The 19,769-nt window shown below is 41.6% G+C and overlaps 1 protein-coding gene across 1 annotated transcript in view; it reads left to right on the top strand.

Moving 5' to 3' along the window:
• The window catches only part of LOC119738756 (DNA-dependent protein kinase catalytic subunit-like), an 85,306-nt gene that overhangs the window by 34,749 nt on the left and 30,788 nt on the right, over nt 1-19,769 (top strand). The window contains exons 39-56 of the mRNA XM_038213705.1: nt 511-613; nt 757-884; nt 1,333-1,540; nt 1,903-2,081; nt 2,540-2,708; nt 3,226-3,403; nt 5,979-6,151; nt 6,631-6,768; nt 6,877-6,996; nt 9,507-9,650; nt 10,557-10,696; nt 11,816-11,947; nt 12,303-12,411; nt 12,835-12,959; nt 13,937-14,086; nt 16,588-16,761; nt 17,716-17,721; nt 18,892-18,990. Coding sequence (XP_038069633.1) covers nt 511-613; nt 757-884; nt 1,333-1,540; nt 1,903-2,081; nt 2,540-2,708; nt 3,226-3,403; nt 5,979-6,151; nt 6,631-6,768; nt 6,877-6,996; nt 9,507-9,650; nt 10,557-10,696; nt 11,816-11,947; nt 12,303-12,411; nt 12,835-12,959; nt 13,937-14,086; nt 16,588-16,761; nt 17,716-17,721; nt 18,892-18,990 — 2,475 coding nt within the window. The remainder of the gene's footprint in view (nt 1-510; nt 614-756; nt 885-1,332; nt 1,541-1,902; nt 2,082-2,539; nt 2,709-3,225; nt 3,404-5,978; nt 6,152-6,630; nt 6,769-6,876; nt 6,997-9,506; nt 9,651-10,556; nt 10,697-11,815; nt 11,948-12,302; nt 12,412-12,834; nt 12,960-13,936; nt 14,087-16,587; nt 16,762-17,715; nt 17,722-18,891; nt 18,991-19,769) is intronic.

Genomic DNA, 19,769 nt, shown 5'->3' with positions numbered 1-19,769 from the left:
AGTTGAATTATCCTCATTTGAGGGTGTTGATAAAATGGAACAAGTGATGTGTGAGTTTGTCTCATCACACATCTAACCAGAAGTTCTAACATACAGAGACTTGATAGATGAAGTCTTAATTGTCATTAAAGACATCTGCCATGAAACTGCACGTCATCCTTGGATTTTGCCAACAACCAATATTGCTTTATTCAGTTTAGAGTCACTCATTTAATTTTTTATCAGTGGAAGTTGCGTTGAGGAGATGTACATTTTTTTTATAGGTGTTTCCCTTTTGTTTACATATATATTTTTTTGATAAACACTGCATACTCAGTGTTGTCCGAGTTTGATTGTGGTATCTGCTGCTATAGCAGACTTGAACTGGGCAGCCAACCCTGGCAAGCTCTGCATCGGTAATTAAGCAGGAGGTTGTGGGTTCAAGTCCCACCTGAGTAAACTGAGTATACAGTGTTTATATAATACATCAGCAGAGAGCAAAACCCAATATGAAATATTTCATTTTCACAGGTCAGCCCTGGATAGACTCGTTGCTGACAACTTTCCCCTCAACTCGTCCGAGTTTCGAGTCGGAAGTCCCAAATACAACGACTATGTTGGTGCCCTCAACAAGGTATTCTCATTTCAAACTTTCTTACTGTAAAGCTTAAGTTCAACATGACGGTCTAATAAAATTCGACTGAAAGTTATGCATTCTGGCCTGAAGTGGCCTGCAGCATGGTATTTGGTTATTCACTCCCCAACTGTTTTCTGCAGATTCTGACTGCCATGGTGTTGTCAGGTAACTTGATGCTCCTAGAGCTCATCATCAGTGTCATGTGTAGAGATGAGAGACATGCTTGTGAGGATGAAATACAGGAATCCTTGGCAGCGTTCATCAAACGGTATTTACAAATTTTGGATAATTATGTTACATAATTAATCTACTGGCATTTGAGAACGGCAACAAACCAAGTATCATAAAGAATAATTCATAAATGCTGGAGACAGTGTACCCATTCCTATTGGAAGAGAGCCCATCATGTGGGTGGTCTTAAACCGCTGTTTTAAGACCTGTCAGCAATGTTTAAAACAGGTCGTGAAGTGCTACTTTCTGCATCACATTTTGCTAACAATGTTAACCCCTAAATTCATCCATTTCTGAAAATTAAAGCAAAAGTTAATGTTGTATATTACCTTGAACGCTTATTGTGAACTACAATGTCCAATCCTCCTAAAACACAATCAAATACATCTACAAATTAATATAAAGCACTTGTTGGGCCTATTCCTTAAGCAGATTACTACATTAACCTGACATAATAAATCATGAATTCTGTCTCTTTTTTCCAGTCTCCCGGAAGATAAGCAGACAGCCGCCTTTGATGTGGCTTACAGAGTTTTTCGTCAGGAGAATAGTTTCAGTAAAGAGATCCGCCGTGCAGCTATTGAACGGGTCTGTATACCGCTGATGAGACTAGCTGGAGTCAAGTCACTTGTGAGTTTCTTCAAGGAACACATCAAGGAGGTGGCTGGAATTATCGACGCCAAAACAGTCAAGGTAAGGAAATGTGAAGTAAATCTATCATGAGCCAATTTGGCCCATCAGGCCAGCATTTATCTCAGTTTTACTTGGTGTGAATAGTTTTATCTCTTTGGATCGGATGCCAGTACATCGCAGGTTACCCCCAACTAATGCCGGTACCCATGTACTGTACTCGTGGGTGGAGGGATGCAAGTAGGGTGAAGTGGCTTGCCCAAGGACACAACATATGGCTTGCACATGGATTTGATCCCAGGACCCTATGAACCCTAACCACTAGGCCACACTTCCCAATTGTTGAAGTAAACCAATGAACATAAGAAGTGATAAACTGATGAACTAAGCTCAACCCTACAATGATTTTGACTTTTAAATCTCAGGTCCCGGAGCCAGCATTCCAGAGTCAGCTAGTCTCCAAGATGTGTTGTTTTCAGCTGGTAGACTTGATGTACTCACGTCTAACGAAAGAAGATCTCTTCTCGATGGAGTCTGTCATCAACAAGGCATACACCAACAACGATGTGAAAACAGGCAAAGAGATGACGCAGGCATTCACAAAGTAAGTCGGCCGCAATTTGTGGTAAAGTTGAACTAAGAAATTGATTGAAGTGGGGTTTGAACCTGCGACCTACCAACCTGCGACCTACCGGTGCTCTACCAACTGAGCTATCCAACCCTACAGTATGCTGGCAGTTCCCCAGTTTGTCAATGTCTGTGTCCAAGGGGAGCTAGTCAGAAGTAATAAACCATGGCGAATTCCATCTACAGACAAAAGCAGGTATTTAACAGGTACAGCTGGCTTATCAATCTCCTACAGTCAAAGCATGGTTATTTCGAGTTACATCAACTGTCACAGCCAGTCAATCCTGTAGGCATGGAGCTCTTAGATAAAAACACTTGATTGATTTTGACTGCTGGGATGGCTTTGTTGAATTTGCCAGGCAGAGAGGGAGGGATTATTGGAACTACCTCCTCAACATCACACCCAAATTTTGCGTTTTTATATCAATTATATAGAGCAAGTCATGCAGCAAAGAGTGAGGATATTCGCGGCGAGACCAACGCGTTGGAATTACGACGTCAGTGTCATTGCGCGGCTTACAACACCCTGATTGCCGTCATCAGTTGCACGCAGACTGACATCAAGTTCTACAACGCTTTCCTCTTCTCTGAAAACACAGCCAAGGTCAGTTCAGAATATCCCTTCCACAAATTTTACAACCTCATTTTTGTTCTCCCAGAAATAATGGGGGAAATAATGGTGCCATTTTGTCACAAAAGTTGACAGAGCGGATCAACCGTCCCACAAATTGGTCAAGTTGTTCGTTCTCATAATCTTTTGTAATTACTTTACATCCTTTGTTTTATTGTTTTCATTTTCACCAATGTGTTGCTGTTGATTATTTTGATATATCTTTTTTAAAATATATTTTGTAATGTAATCATTAAAAATGTCAAATTTTTGTACGGGTACCCTTTCAAATTAAAAGATATTAAATGAATACATTGAAAAACAAAAAGAATATAGTCATTAGGTATTTTATCTTTCAGATCTTATGGTCAGTTCTGATCCAGGAGCAACACTCTTTGCTTAAATTCACTAGAGTCACAAAAGTTGCCAGGAACGGGCGACACGTTGATAGGCTGCCTCCCCTGCGTAGCCTCGTTATTTATAAACCATGTAATCTCTTTCAAATGTTCAGGGCCAGTTCCTATTGGACAATATCACAGATGTCACTAAGGATTACACATTTGAGATAGAGATGAATGCACCAATGGAGCGTAAGAAACGATTTGTGTCGATCCGCAACCAAGTACGGGATACAGCGGGGACCAGCAGTCAGCAGAGCGACTCGGGTATTGGCACATCAGGTTACACAGGTAAAGCTGCTGCAAACTGCTTAATGGGGGAGTGTGGTCTAGTGGTTAGGGTTTGTGACTCATGATCAGAGGGTCAGGGGTTCGAATCCAGCTGCTTGCTATATGTTGTGTCCATGGGCAAGACACTTCACCCCCACTTGCCTCTCTCCACCCAGGAGTATAAATGGGTACCAGCATTAGCTGGGGAGTAACCTGCGATGGACTAGCATCCCATCCAGGGGGAGTAGAAATATTCTCAGTCGTTTCATGCTACTCACCGGAGATAAATGTCGGCCTGATGGGCCACATTGGCTTGTGACAGGCTTTACTTTTACTTAAACTGCTTACTGACTAAACTACACAAATCAACAAAATTAGAGGTCCGAACATTTCAATCCTTATAGCAGGACCTTGAAAGGTCCTGCGTAGGATATAAGGAATAAGTCTATATACAGTCAATAACTGGTTCATCATCATTTCAGTTTCATTTATCAGTGCAACATATGCAATGAGTTGAAGAGAAACCAACAAAAGTTCTCAGTTTGTGTGACAATTATTTTTCGTTGACATTTCAGGTCAGCGGATACTACCAATTTGGAACAAACGTATTCACAATATTTTGGGCACTGGTAACTGGACTGTGTTTTAACACATGTCGAAAAAGTGTGCTTGAGGGTACCTACAATAATTGTGTTCTTCCAAATGATATTCAGGCAGAAAGATTTCACATGGTACTCGGTGTCATCTCTATCTTCCCTTTGAACAAAATGTTTCTCATCAAATCTATGGGCCCCCTTTTTTCCTGGGTGATTACCAATGTCCCTACATGCCTTTAACCTCAGCAAAAAGTTTGAAATTTTCTAATTTGTGAGATTTTCTGTACCAGGTGCAGGTCGTTATCTGTCCTCTCAATACCTGGCCAATAGCAGTCTGAGTGAGGACATCCAGCAGTTTGATTTCTAATTGTCTGTATCAGGTGCAGGTCGTTATCTGTCCTCTCAGTACCTGGCCAATAGCAGTCTGAGTGAAGACATCCAGCAGTTTGATTTCTAATTGTCTGTATCAGGTGCAGGTCGTTATCTGTTCTCTCAATACCTGGCCAATAGCAGTCTGAGTGAGGACATCCAGCAGTTTGATTTCTAATTGTCTGTATCAGGTGCAGGTCGTTATCTGTCCTCTCAATACCTGGCCAATAGCAGTCTGAGTGAGGACATCCAGCAGTTTGATTTCTAATTGTCTGTATCAGGTGCAGGTCGCTATCTGTCCTCTCAGTACCTGGCCAATAGCAGTCTGAGTGAAGACATCCAGCAGTTTGATTTCTAATTGTCTGTATCAGGTGCAGGTCGTTATCTGTCCTCTCAGTACCTGGCCAATAGCAGTCTGAGTGAGGACATCCAGCAGTTTGATTTCTAATTGTCTGTATCAGGTGCAGGTCGCTATCTGTCCTCTCAGTACCTGGCCAATAGCAGTCTGAGTGAGGACATCCAGCAGTTTGATTTCTAATTGTCTGTATCAGGTGCAGGCCGTTATCTGTCCTCTCAGTACCTGGCCAATAGCAGTCTGAGTTAGGACATCCAGCAGTTTGATTTCTCATTGTCTGTATCAGGTGCAGGTCGTTATCTGTCCTCTCAGTACCTGGCCAATAGCAGTCTGAGTGAAGACATCCAGCAGTTTGATTTCTAATTGTCTGTATCAGGTGCAGGTCGTTATCTGTCCTCTCAATACCTGGCCAATAGCAGTCTGAGTGAGGACATCCAGCAGTTTGATTTCTAATTGTCTGTATCAGGTGCAGGTCGTTATCTGTCTTCTCAATACCTGGCCAATAGCAGTCTGAGTGAAGACATCCAGCAGTTTGATTTCTAATTGTCTGTATCAGGTGCAGGTCGCTATCTGTCCTCTCAGTACCTGGCCAATAGCAGTCTGAGTGAGGACATCCAGCAGTTTGATTTCTAATTGTCTGTATCAGGTGCAGGTCGTTATCTGTCCTCTCAGTACCTGGCCAATAGCAGTCTGAGTGAGGACATTCAGCAGTTTGATTTCTAATTGTCTGTATCAGGTGCAGGTCGTTATCTGTCCTCTCAATACCTGGCCAATAGCAGTCTGAGTGAAGACATCCAGCAGTTTGATTTCTAATTGTCTGTATCAGGTGCAGGTCGTTATCTGTCCTCTCAATACCTGGCCAATAGCAGTCTGAGTGAAGACATCCAGCAGTTTGATTTCTAATTGTCTGTATCAGGTGCAGGTCGTTATCTGTCCTCTCAGTACCTGGCCAATAGCAGTCTGAGTGAGGAAATCCAGCAGTTTGATTTCTAATTGTCTGTATCAGGTGCAGGTCGTTATCTGTCCTCTCAATACCTGGCCAATAGCAGTCTGAGTGAAGACATCCAGCAGTTTGATTTCTAATTGTCTGTATCAGGTGCAGGTCGTTATCTGTCCTCTCAATACCTGGCCAATAGCAGTCTGAGTGAAGACATCCAGCAGTTTGATTTCTAATTGTCTGTATCAGGTGCAGGTCGTTATCTGTCCTCTCAGTACCTGGCCAATAGCAGTCTGAGTGAGGACATCCAGCAGTTTGATTTCTAATTGTCTGTATCAGGTGCAGGTCGTTATCTGTCCTCTCAATACCTGGCCAATAGCAGTCTGAGTGAAGACATCCAGCAGTTTGATTTCTCGGGAGGTGTGCAGCAGTTCAGTGCATCTGTGGACAGGGAGCAGAGTCTAAGCCAGAAAAGCTCCCTACCTCGCATCAGGAAACGATATAGTGATGAGGTAACATGTAATACCAGTCTAAATTATCCCTGTACAACCCCCAACCACCCTGCCTGTTACCGCCCTGGCAGCACCCCATGGTATTATAGATAGATAAAGGAAAGACAATGTAGTACAATGTAATACAAGTGCTAAATGCTAACTAGACGACTGCACTCTATTCAGGGCGAGTCAAAAAAACCGAAAACCAAATGGCAGGACCAATTTTTGAATGAACTTTTGCCTGCAGCACTTTCAAAATCTAGGATATGAAAGCCCAGTCATTAAGTTTTCTTTTGATACAAGAATCATTCAAATCACTCATGTACTTTTCAAGTTACAGAATTTTGAACACAAACACCATTTTAAAGTTCTGTCCACGGATCACCAAAAAAGTGAGTGTTCTTTCAACAAAACAAAAACAATTCTCCTAGGGATGTATGTGAATTGTTTTTCATTGATTCATTGATTCAATTGGTTGATTTATTGATTGATGACAGGAAACGCCCACAGTCGTAGTGCAAGGTGAATACATTGAGATGGAATCCGATGCGTTGAATCAGCATGAATGTATGGCCTCATTGACAGCAGTACTCAAACACATGCAAACAAATAAGATCACACCGGAGATCCCAGAGGTAAGAAATACAGCACAGTTTCATACTCCCTTGAAATTTTAAGACTTGATGTCATTTAGCCTGTTGCTTTGTACGGGCCTAATGGATGAAACTATTGCTCATTGACAGGGAACTAAGGCCAGCGAAATGCCGGGCTGGATGGCAAATCTACAGAAGAAACTGACCAGCCAATCCACTCATGTCAACATTAAGCTGTTTATTGCCAGACTGATCATCAACAACAACGAGGTAAGAAACTGACCAGTCAATCCACTCATGTCAACATTAAGCTGTTTATTGCCAGACTGATCATCAACAACAACGAGGTAAGAAACTGACCAGTCAATCCACTCGTGTCAACATTAAGCTGTTTATTGCCAGACTGATCATCAACAACAACGAGGTAAGAAACTGACCAGTCAATCCACTCATGTCAACATTAAGCTGTTTATTGCCAGACTGATCATCAACAACAACGAGGTAAGAAACTGACCAGTCAATCCACTCATGTCAACATTAAGCTGTTTATTGCCAGACTGATCAACAACAACAACGAGGTAAGAAACTGACCAGTCAATCCACTCGTGTCAACATTAAGCTGTTTATTGCCAGACTGATCATCAACAGCAACGAGGTAAGAAACTGACCAGTCAATCCACTCGTGTCAACATTAAGCTGTTTATTGCCAGGCTGATCATCAACAACAACGAGGTAAGAAACTGACCAGTCAATCCACCCATGTCAACATTAAGCTGTTTATTGCCAGACTGATCATCAACAACAACGAGGTAAGAAACTGACCAGTCAATCCACTTGTGTCAACATTAAGCTGTTTATTGCCAGACTGATCATCAACAACAACGAGGTAAGAAACTGACCAGTCAATCCACTCATGTCAACATTAAGCTGTTTATTGCCAGACTGATCATCAACAACAACGAGGTAAGAAACTGACCAGTCAATCCACTCATGTCAACATTAAGCTGTTTATTGCCAGACTCATCATCAACAACAACAAGGTAAGAAACTAACCAGTCAATCCACTCATGTCAACATTAAGCTGTTTATTGCCAGACTGATCATCAACAACAACGAGGTAAGAAACTGACCAGTCAATCCACTCATGTCAACATTAAGCTGTTTATTGCCAGACTCATCATCAACAACAACAAGGTAAGAAACTAACCAGTCAATCCACTCATGTCAACATTAAGCTGTTTATTGCCAGACTGATCATCAACAACAACGAGGTAAGAAACTGACCAGTCAATCCACTCATGTCAACATTAAGCTGTTTATTGCCAGACTGATCATCAACAACAACGAGGTAAGAAACTAACCGGTCAATCCACTCATGTCAACATTAAGCTGTTTATTGCCAGACTGATCATCAACAACAACGAGGTAAGAAACTGACCAGTCAATCCACTCATGTCAACATTAAGCTGTTTATTGCCAGACTGATCATCAACAACAACGAGGTAAGAAACTGACCAGTCAATCCATTCATGTCAACATTAAGCTGTTTATTGCCAGACTGATCATCAACAACAACGAGGTAAGAAACTGACCAGTCAATCCACTCATGTCAACATTAAGCTGTTTATTGCCAGACTGATCATCAACAACAACGAGGTAAGAAACTGACCAGTCAATCCACTCATGTCAACATTAAGCTGTTTATTGCCAGACTGATCATCAACAACAACGAGGTAAGAAACTGACCAGTCAATCCACTTGTGTCAACATTAAGCTGTTTATTGCCAGACTGATCATCAACAACAACGAGGTAAGAAATTGACCAGTCAATCCACTCATGTCAACATTCAGCTGTTTATTGCAAGTCTCATCATCAACAACAACGAGGTAAGAAACTGACCAGTCAATCCACTCATGTCAACATTAAGCTGTTTATTGCCAGACTGATCATCAACAACAACGAGGTAAGAAACTGACCAGTCAATCCACTCATGTCAACATTAAGCTGTTTATTGCCAGACTCATCATCAACAACAATGAGGTAAGGGACTCGGTGAGTGAACAGTAGAGGGCGCTTTGTAAGAGGCTCCAGTAGGAGGGCCACACTGCGTGTGCGTACAGGTTTGCGCGCGTTTTGCACTTTACGCATGATTGATTTTGTTCTGAATGTCCACATGAGCCTTAGGCGCTGTCGGAAAAGCCAGTGGTCTCCCTCAACTCCTTTCTTTGTAACCATCAATCCATAATGGTGATGTTTGATTCAATATGTGCAACTCGTGTTGGAATTGAACCCAGGACACACTACCTGAGAGTACTACACCTGATTTCCTGAAACACTGCATTACTTACGCCATGTGTATACATTTACGCAACAAATTTGTTGCGCAGCTGCGTAATAAACTTATGAAACTTGGCATAGCAATACCTTTTTGGTCGAAACCATAAAAGTTTACCAACGTCCAAGGATTTTGTTTTACCATTTCACTCAATTTTCCGAGTCATTCTTATGATGTGTGCGGCCTATGCAGTGTGCTCAGAATCTCCTTGTTTGGAAATCTTATCAGTGGTTCTGAAGCACTCGGTTGTAGCGGGTGCATGATGTGTGCTGCGCACATGTGTTGCGGAATGCGGGTATCATGACCAGTTTTAAACATCGCTGTTTAAGACCCTAGGCTGTGTTTAAATGGCAGTTTAATACCACCCATGTGATAGGCTGTCGACCAATAGGAATAGGTATACTGTCCTACGTATTTATGAATCTCTGTTCAACTTCGCTGCAGGTGTTTCAGCCCTATGCCAAGTTCTGGTTGAGTGGATTAATTCAGCTGCTGATCACAGGAAACTCAGGAGGGGAAGGAATACATTACATGGTGGTGGATATTGTAGTGGTTCTACTCGGCTGGGCAACTGTGGCCATACCAGAGGTAACCAAAATCTTGTAAAACAAATCTGGTTACTGTTAAAGAATTTTACATAACGAAAGTGGGTGAGTTGAAGCCATGTCACCATTAGGATAGGCAATCACCGATGTGGAATTACCTCTGCCCCATTAGTGCGTTTCACACTATCCAGAATCTCGGTGTTGGATCATGGATTTTGAGATCACCAGTAGCACCAGTGAGACTCCAACTTGGTTTCTACATGGGTCCGGCGCTCAACGTGGGTAAAATCCAACCCTGGCCGCCATTGTTTTCCCAAATGAGATCGGACAATATCAGAAGAGGGCGCTCTCTCTGTGTTATACATATTCATGATATGTCTAGGGCTTTAGAGAAGAAGTTATATAACAAGGAATAATGGTGTTTAAATCACCGACCATTAGCAGCTGATTCGTGGACTGGTTGGAAGTAGTCCTGACTTCTAATCAGGTGATCCGAGTTTGTATGTCTGTGAGCGTTTCACTTCTTCTCATTATCTTTTGATAACTAAAGTGAGGAAAGAAACATTTCTCACAAGACGTCAAATCTATCTTTTATGAGATAGGCACTAGAAAGCAGGACAAAAGGGCAAAACCTAATTTGAAAGTCTATCTTTGGTTTGTGTTGTGAAGAACAAGGAATTAGATATGCCGTTTGGGGAAAAAAAGATTCGCACCCTGGCCGGGACCGGGGTTGAGAGGCTCCACCCGGGTAGAAAATCCCAAATTGACAACCGACCAGTGTACAACACACTGTAAGTGTGAACCGTGATGCCTTGCCTACCCACTTACGGTGGAGCAGTGTTGGTTTCAACATGGGTAGTGAAGAGGATAGTGTGAGAATACCTATTGTTTTTTTAAACGGCCATTGTTCACGCAGTCCCTCCTTTTGGTTTTATTAATGTCGGTACAGGACAAACGCTTGGCTAACAAGTTGCTGGAGTTTCTCATGCACTTCAGTCACCATAGCAACCGACAAGTCTTACGGAACAATCTGGAGATGATCAAGACTCTTGTTGAATGTTGGAGAGAAATCATCGCTGTACCTACAAGGTAAAAACATGTTTTTTTCTGCTGTAATTCTGCTTTCATATTAATCTGTTCTTCCCCCTGCAGAAATTTCACTTCTATATTTCTGACACGATAATTGCTTTATGATTTATCATTTTTCCCTATGAAGATACATGATCATGACACTGTGATTTCAATAGATAGAATTTTCTGGCATCCTATTTGTAATAAACTGTTTAACACTTTGAATATTTCAGTAACTTAAAACATATGGACTCCGTGCACAAGTACCCCCTCAACGGGTACAAAGGGAGAGTTGGGGGAGACCACTGGGAGAGAGATTCAAACGCATTGCCTGTCCTACCACAGCCCAATTTCATAGCGCTGCTAAATAGCCGACTTTGTGCTTACCAAGCCTCTATCTATATCATAGGGTCCGTTAAGCAGTAAGCACATCAAAGGTTCGCTTAACCTCAGAAGAAAACTTTGCATAAATCAGTGACGTAACAATAGACATATCCATGAATGCGCAACCGTTTATATTTACGGCATGATATAGTGCTTAAGCAGCAGCATGATTTTCTGCTATAATAAGCGCAACTTTTCTGCTAACTGCTGAGCAGTGCTATGAAATTGGGCCCTGACACTCATGTGAAGACACCATATATTTGTGCACAGGATAAAATTAGATGTGTACTTCGTGCCATACGCCTGCGAACCAGTATGTGCAGTAGGCACGTCCCTCCAGCTAGGGTTTTCAGAAGTCATCATGTACTGTTCATGCACGCAGTCTATGGACCAATCCGAGTTGCCCACTTTTTGTGATTACTGGGCTGGTTTTTCCACCATTGCTAGGACGCTCCAAAGCTCGCTTTGGCATTTCACACAATGTAGTCCCCTTTAGTCATGTGTAAACAGCAGACACAGTTATACAAACTGTTCTTGTGATGGCCTTCAGGAATTGAAGCAGCCCAGTAATTGCTAACAGAATTGTCTTTAAAAGGGGTTGGCAACTACTTAATTGGTGACCAACTGCCTTTTAGTTTGAATTGAGGAAGTAACGACAGTAAATGTTTCCAGAAAGGGATTTCTTTACTTTCCTCTTTGTTTTTCCGCACTCAGCCCCATAATGTGTGCTCTTTTTTCTCCCACCATTTTCAGCGTCATCTACCGCTCTCTCGCCAATCGTGGCCCTGATATGAAGGACAGTTCTACCGGCATCCAGCTGCTTGGTTTGGTCCTGGCTAATGGTCTTCATCCTATCAACAAGGATTCTGACGTTGATGAAGACAGGTAGGTATCAGTGGTGTTGCCAGAATGTCTAAAGACCGGATCATACTCCACGCGAATGTGAAAGCAATACGAATTACATGATGTCAGTAGTCACTGTTTTATTGTGACGTACACCATTACCCTAATGAATTGCTTCGCTGCCGTTAGTAAAGGGTGCCTGTGGGCACACATTATTTGTTGCATGTGTTAGCACCGGAATCCAGTAATGTTTTCTTAAAACTGTGCCAGCTCTGAGCTGAAACTTAACAAGTAAGCTGTTATGCACCCTACTTCGGACTTTTTATGGGCAATTTTGTTGCTTCAAACACAAAAAGAAAATGAAGAAGGAGCATCCTTTGATGTTTCCAACTCTCAGGTTTTATGCTGCTCTGTCCTCCAATCTCAAGAATCGTTACAAGATGGTGCATGCAGCTGCTGCTGAGGTGATTGGCATGGCCATGAAGCAGAAAGCTGAAGTTGATAAGGTAAGAACAGCGACCAATTTCATGAAACTTTACGCAGTGGCGTGGCTGATCTTAACCAGTTCGCACCAGGATTATTTTGACAAGAACGGAACGAGGTGCGGGATTAATTTTCACTTGACTTCATGCCAGGCGGGTTGAAGCCAGCACACTCGTATTTCCAGCCTCGCTCGCTGTGAGCGGGTCGCTGACGTATATTTCCGGCCTCACTTCCTGCGTGTTTATCCGTCATCTGTGCCGAATACTGCAAAACCTTTGTGTGTATACACATCATCCGGCGCGAACTGATTAAGCCAAATGAAGTCTGAAATTTGAACATGTAAACACTTCTCTTCTTGTTTCCCTTGATATTTGTGTGGGGTTTGATTGCCTGATTTATTATAGAAATATGTCAACAATTGTTCTTGTTTAAACCCCCCTTTACAGGTGACAGATGGGTTCTTGCATTCCACCGTTTCCTCGGAGTTGTCCCAAATCAGTGCCGCCAAGCCAGATGTGTTTGTGACCTGCATGCACAGGTTACATTTGCACTATCCAGAGTTTGCCGACAGGTATAGTCACAAATTCCCCTGAAATTCATTCGCAAAAATCCTCTTCTCCGCATATTTAAAACTCTTCATTTTACTGTCAACTCATTGAAAAAGAAATAATTCTTTAACATGGCTCATGTTCTTCTCAATGCTGCGCATCGGCCTCATTTTTCATCTCCTTGTGTGACGTCACTTATCTGCTCCTGGTGTATCTATGTCCACTGCCAGGTAATCGTAAGACTAACCAATTTGAATACCCCAAGGTGTATCCTTTCCAGAAAATACCCACCAAACACGTGGTCATTTCCGGTAAATCAATGACCCCTGGCTCCTGGACTACTAGGACAGATCAAATTGATGGGGATATTTGATTTTGTCTGTGCACTTGTTCAAGTCTAATTTCATTCTCTTTATTCTGTTTTAGAACGGATGAAAATCTTTCAATTCAAATCCTCCGATTCTGGAAATACAGTGTATATCAGGAATATTCGGGTCATTCTATAATTTTGGGGTCCACTTTTTCCCTGTCCCTGTTACATCTGACATCTATGATTGTATAATTCTGATGCACTCCTTAATGCAGTCGTCCTCCAAGAGTGATTATGAGTATCAAACTACCTACCCAACAAATACAATTTTTTTGAAGTAATTTGTAATGATACTTCAATGACAAATTACAACCGGTACCAAGGTAACAGGGATAGGAAAAATGTCACACTTTGGACCCTAAATGTAAAGAATGACATATCTGCAATCCTCATAAATACTGGGTGTTATTAAGCCATTAGCACCTCATGGTATTACATGGTATTACATTGTATAACATTGTATTACATTGTATAACATTGTATTACATTGTATTGTTCCCTGATGAATCCATGAAACCATACAGTATTGGGGCAGTTTTGAGTGGTCCAAGGATTAACAGGCAGGGCGGTTTGGGGCGGTATAGAGACTACTCAATCATTGAACCTTGAACCTGATTATTTTGGTTTCAGTTTTATCAACAAGCTGTTGTTCATGTTGCCTTCATTGTATGGCCAGCCCAAGACTCTCTGTATGGAAGTCATTGTGAGCCGAGTCAACACAATTCCCAACGTCTTCCTGGAAATGAAGAGTAAAGGCATCGTAGAGTTACTCACTCACAGGTAAGGGTAAAACAAAACTGAAGTGGATAAAATGTACAGTTAAGTTATGTTTGCACCATGTAACAACTCTCTAAAATTATGAGTTTGTGAGGGTCTGAAAAGAACTGGGGAAACTCTACGTTTTAGACAGTATATTCTGCCTGTCGTCAAGAGACTGAGGGATTCCAACAGTGAAGGGTCTCCGGATTCCCCCCCCCCCCATTTTTTCAGAACCTCAGAAGCTCACAAGAGAGGTAATACTAATAGTAGTAACAAAAGCAGGCATTTATGTATGGAGTTCCAAAGTGAATAAATACATCATGCGCACAAAATGTGTGTAAAAGACATTAGTGCGAGATTCAGCCCGTGAACCAACACGCGCGCGTACTGCATTCATTTGCACCACATTTTCTGGTTTTAAATGACGTCACACTTGGGTGCTCTATAGCCCTTTTACGCCGCAACAAGGTATCATAGCGCTTTACAACTATTTTTTTTCTCTGTTTCAATGGGCAAGCACTCCTGAAACCTTCTCAACTCCCTGGGGAGTATACAGCTCGACACTGCTTGTTGGGAGCATACACGGCAAGTAGGCAGCCATATCAGTGCTCTCCTCTCACAGTTACAGTCACGGTCAGCCTCTCACAGTCACCAACACTGCCCTCACAGGTACCCATCTACTCCTGGGTGGAGAGAAGCAATGAGTGACAAAGTGCCTTGCCCAAGGGCACACACACCATAACCCCAGGCTGGACTGGAACCCACAACCTGCAGAATTACCCACAGACCACAAATTGTCATGTGGTGCAACCGAAACCTCACTCTTATTGCTATCTTCACCATGCAAACCTTCAAATAATGGCTTACATTAATATAGTGGCTAAGAGCAAATTGAATTGAGATGGTTTTCTGAAGTAATATCACCAGGTTTACATTTTGGGGTTTTGCCCTTAGTTTGTGCCTTTGTGGAGCTCAGATGGATTCGGACTTGACCTCATATCCTCCTGAAACTATTGCAAATGTCTCATTATTAGGCCATAGATTTTGCTGGGTCATATGGCTGAGGCATTGTTTAAGCTGGTTTAATCCTGACGTGACGGTGAAAACAAACATGGTTTTCTGAAATCACGGCAAGCATTTACTGTGCAAATTTGCTACAGTTGGACCATATGGAGCAAGAAATAAGACGATCGGTCACGCACCATATGTCATGTAGCACCGCTGCACTGCTGCAGAATTCAGCATGCACAATAACGATAGAAAGTTCACTGGTACACTTGAAATAATTGCATATTCACGTAAAGCAGAACACCAGCTTTTATGTTCAACCATCAAGCGTAACTGGCTCGCTGTTGTTTTTAACTAGAATTACCACACATATAGAACACCAGCTAAAATTACACGTTGCATCACGCGTGCACATGCGCATCCTCCTTTTTTCCTGCTGTTGCTCGTCTCGTTCTTCAAAATTATTGTTCAAATTGTTTTTGTCATTTGTTTACAATATATATGCCAAAGTGTTTAATAGATACGTTTTCTGGTCGGGATGCCCAAGGAAAAGGTTGTGAAACTTAATTTCATAGCATTTTTAAGTCAACTCGAAGCAGACGACAAGGCAGTTGAACCATATCAGCGTGCATTGGAAAAAATGAACATTTCTTCAACTTCGTTTTGTCAGATGAGTACAGATAAAGTTTGGAGTAGTGGTTTCGCGATTTGGTTTTCTTGAAGTTTTCTGAGTACAACGAGCCGTTGAAGGCAGTGGAGGTCTCGTCTTTTTTTGACGCTAATATATTCAGTGAAACTCTGGGAACAGATTCACAGCTGTGTCAATTTTATTAGCGGTGTGTACCTTGTCTTCAACTTCAACTTCAACTTCCATATCAACCGCATCGCCGTCTTCCTCATTCTCACACTCTCAGCCGTCACTCCCAAGTTCATGCTCTTCGATCTCATCCAGGTCTTGCCCTGTAGATTCTTTTCATTTTTGTTTGGTCCCTGCATATTCTGTCTGTATTTCTTGTGAGGGTGACTTGGGACACAATCACGTCAAGGCTACTAAGATAAGGGTAGTTACCTTAAATGGCTGCAAGAATGGCCGAAAATCTACACTGAGATGCCGCCACTGCAGCCTAATATGGGAATACAACCATTGGTTTCTACCTGTACAAGGAACAAAGACAATTTGTGAAATTGACCAATACTCTTTACGTTGATAGGCAACTGTTGGAGCTGCAGTGTCGCCTGGCATGAGTGGTACCCAGCTGGTTTCTCTTAAACTTGTTAATGCCATGCTACCCAATCTGAAACCATCTGAAATCCTGTACCATTTCCTACTAGTAAACAGACTTTGACCCTTATTTGCATATATTTACATATTCCCAGGGATGAAGGTACCCAGCTGGTTTCTCTGAAGCTTGTTAATGCCATGCTACCCAGTCTGAAACCATCTGAAATCCTGTACCGTTTCCTACTAGTAAACAGACTTTGACCCTTATTTGCATATATTTACATATTCCCAGGGATGAAGGTACCCAGCTAGTTTCTCTGAAGCTTGTTAATGCCATGCTACCCAATCTGAAACCATCTGAAATCCTGTACCTCCTCCCACCTGTGAGGGCGGTATTCAACCTTCCAAGCCCGGCTTGCAGAGAGGTCATGTACGACATACTCATGTGGATCTACGACAACTTCAGGTGAAGTTTTACTTTGTACTTTATATCAGATCACAGTGACGTGAATTTGAAGTCAAAGTAAGAATAGTGTTCATTGCAGTGCCATCACTAATACCCTGCAGTGGATGCCAAAGCACATGGGCACAGGGCTGTAGCGGCCACACTCTATTCCTATTTTTTTTTTAAACAACATTTGTAATTCAGCAACATTTTGAATAGGTATTGCAGTTGCAGTCCTCCAGATTAACAGAGGTCTTTTCCATTATGACACTCAAATACAATGTATTGACACACTTATATGTACATATAGACGAGTCCGACGGCAGCCATTTTCTGCGGTGGCACCAGGTAGCACACACGCACTCTGGGCTCCTTCCACCAAAAGGAGTACCAAAATGCGCGTGCGTCTCATCTTTGAGAACGCATATAGTATGCGCGTGAGCATGACACCGCTGCAGTAAAAGCTTCTTATTCCGGTCGTCAGATTCCACTGATAGGAAACAGTGGATTTTAGATGTTTTTTGGGCTGCACAGTATATTTTGTGGGTTGGTCGCAAGGGCTTATTGACATCACAGTGAAATGGAAAAATGCTGGATTAAAAATACAGCACAACAATTTTGATTATTTGTAAAAAAAACCCATGTTTATAACTATAGCGTTTGATCACCACTGTACTATGTGCAAAAGGTGTATTGGTTTGTTCTTGTGTTGATCACCCACGAAGAGGACCAATTAGGAAGTCACCTCCCCTCAGAAGTGGAAGAGGTCAAGCCTCATCGGTGAAAAGTTATGAGCGTAGTTTTCTTCTGGTTTTTTTTAATGACTTCTTTCCGTTCACTGTTATATTTGGTATGTTTTGTTTGCCTTTTGGTGATTGGTTTCATCCATCTAAACCAACATCAGAACTTGACAGTAGATGAAAATGATGATATGTTTTATTTATCTTACCTTTATGGGCTGAATATGGATTTTAGATCCAGGTATGTATTCAATTTCTGTAAGCATGAAAATCAATTTATAAAGTAGCTGTGGTTGTGGGCATGCTTCATGTTTGTGTTGCAAGCCTATGGTGTTTTTTCTTTAAATTATTTGTATGCAATTTTTGTTGTGCTCTATGGCCTCGGAAGAATAGACGATAGAGGGCGCTTTGTAGGAGCCTAAGTATGCACAGCTTATTACATGTATAGACTGAATAATAATAATAATAATAATAACGGGTTCTAATGTAGTGCTTTTAACACAGATCAAAGTGCTTTACATTATTATTTTGCTATTCACAAATTCAAGGTATCTTTGTGCAAGCATCAGGTGTCATCGCATTGTGTTCAGATGTCCCTTCTAGTGGTCTGCCCCAACTCCCCCTTTGTAGTTATTGAGTCCGTAGTCTCCAAAAATTGTATTAATTGCAAGGAAAATGGGCCATTCTGTAAGTTTGGGGTCCACTTTTTGCCTGATGCACTCCTTAATGTAGTCGCCCTCCAAGAGTGATTGAATGAATTTCAAAATACTTGAAAAATATTTTCAAGTCATTCTTCATGATACTTGAATGGTGAATTATAAAGTACCAAGGTAGCAAGGACACGAAATATATCACATTTTGGACCCTAAATTAAAAGAATGACCCACAAATGAAGTGCATTTGCTACAGTTGTATTTTTGAACTTTTTCAGTTGAGCATACATTTTTTTGGTGCATTAAAGTTGCTTTTCCAGTGCTCTTCAACCTGTTCTGTTATGTTTTCTGTGAACGGGTGAAGCTGCTTTTCTGTTTTAGCGTTTTCATTGCTTTGAAAATATGTTTTTATCATGGGTTGCGCTTGCACCCATAACGCACAAACAAAAATATGCCTGGATTATTGTTGGGCCACAAATACTCTGAAATATGTAAAGTAAATATTTAAGAACTAAATCTATATGTGGATTTGTTGGCTGAACATCTCATTTAAAAGTGAGTAACATTTGTGTTGCTAGAAAAATAGCAAGGCATGCGTTGGTGAAGGCCCAAAACCTTAATATTGAGAAGTATATCAATTTTTTAACAAAATACTTTTTTTGGAGTGAAACTCGAAAATAGCATGGGGATAGCATTTTTAATCTGTTTGTATGATGCCAATGGGATTTTGTTGGATTATTTGTCTCATCTTTTGACAGAGATGAGGAATCCCGTGCAGAGGATGGTGCTGATGACATACTGAGCATGGCCAAGGATACATTACTACAGGGACTCTCTGACGAAGAAGCCACTCATAGGTTTGTCTGCAGAACAGAACATGAATTGTGTTTCTATGAAGTCTTTCACACTTTTGATTGAATACTGAACTGAAGGAAAGTATTTGCAACATTGAATATCTTCTTTTTTTCCCAATTCGAAAATATTTTCCATTTTTACACCAAAGCAGTGTTCCAGTGATGTTTCTGTAATGTTTCCCCATGGCTTTATCCAAGATTCATAAATACCTACCCATAAAGACAGTTTACCCATTCCTATTGGTCGAGAGCCCGTCACATGGGTGGTTGCAAACGATTGATAAAACATCTGCTGGCTGGTTTTAAACAGATTTCCAGTGAACGTGAACTTTGGACTCCTATGAAATCTGGCCCAGTTTACCCTTTTATTGGTCGAACGTTCACAATCTTCACCTTAAGGGCAATACTACCAATGAGTCCGTATTTCGTAGAGTCTTAAATTCAGACTACAGCGGCACCTTCAAGTTCGGCGCTACATCACGAGTACACGCCACGCGCTTGTCAAACTCCAGATAAGGATTTTTAGTACTACTCTCGAGAGGCATATACCATAACACAGCTTGTGGGGGGGGGGGGGGGTAAAAAAGCATGAAGTAAAATTGTTGAACAAAATCGTTGCAAATATATACTTTTTGACTTGTTTTGACTTTGGCTCAGGCCATTATCAGCGTCCATTCCCCAAGCCGGTCTGAATCATGCATGTGTAAAACTGGTTTTGACTGGATGAGATGTGAATTATCCGTCCACTCCCTTCAGTACCTGTTAAAGCCAACTCCAGATTT

The sequence above is a fragment of the Patiria miniata genome, unplaced genomic scaffold (genome assembly GCF_015706575.1).
Source record: "Patiria miniata isolate m_02_andy unplaced genomic scaffold, ASM1570657v1 HiC_scaffold_3, whole genome shotgun sequence".
NCBI classification, from domain to species: domain Eukaryota; kingdom Metazoa; phylum Echinodermata; class Asteroidea; order Valvatida; family Asterinidae; genus Patiria; species Patiria miniata.
This window is presented reverse-complemented; position numbering and strand designations above follow the sequence as displayed.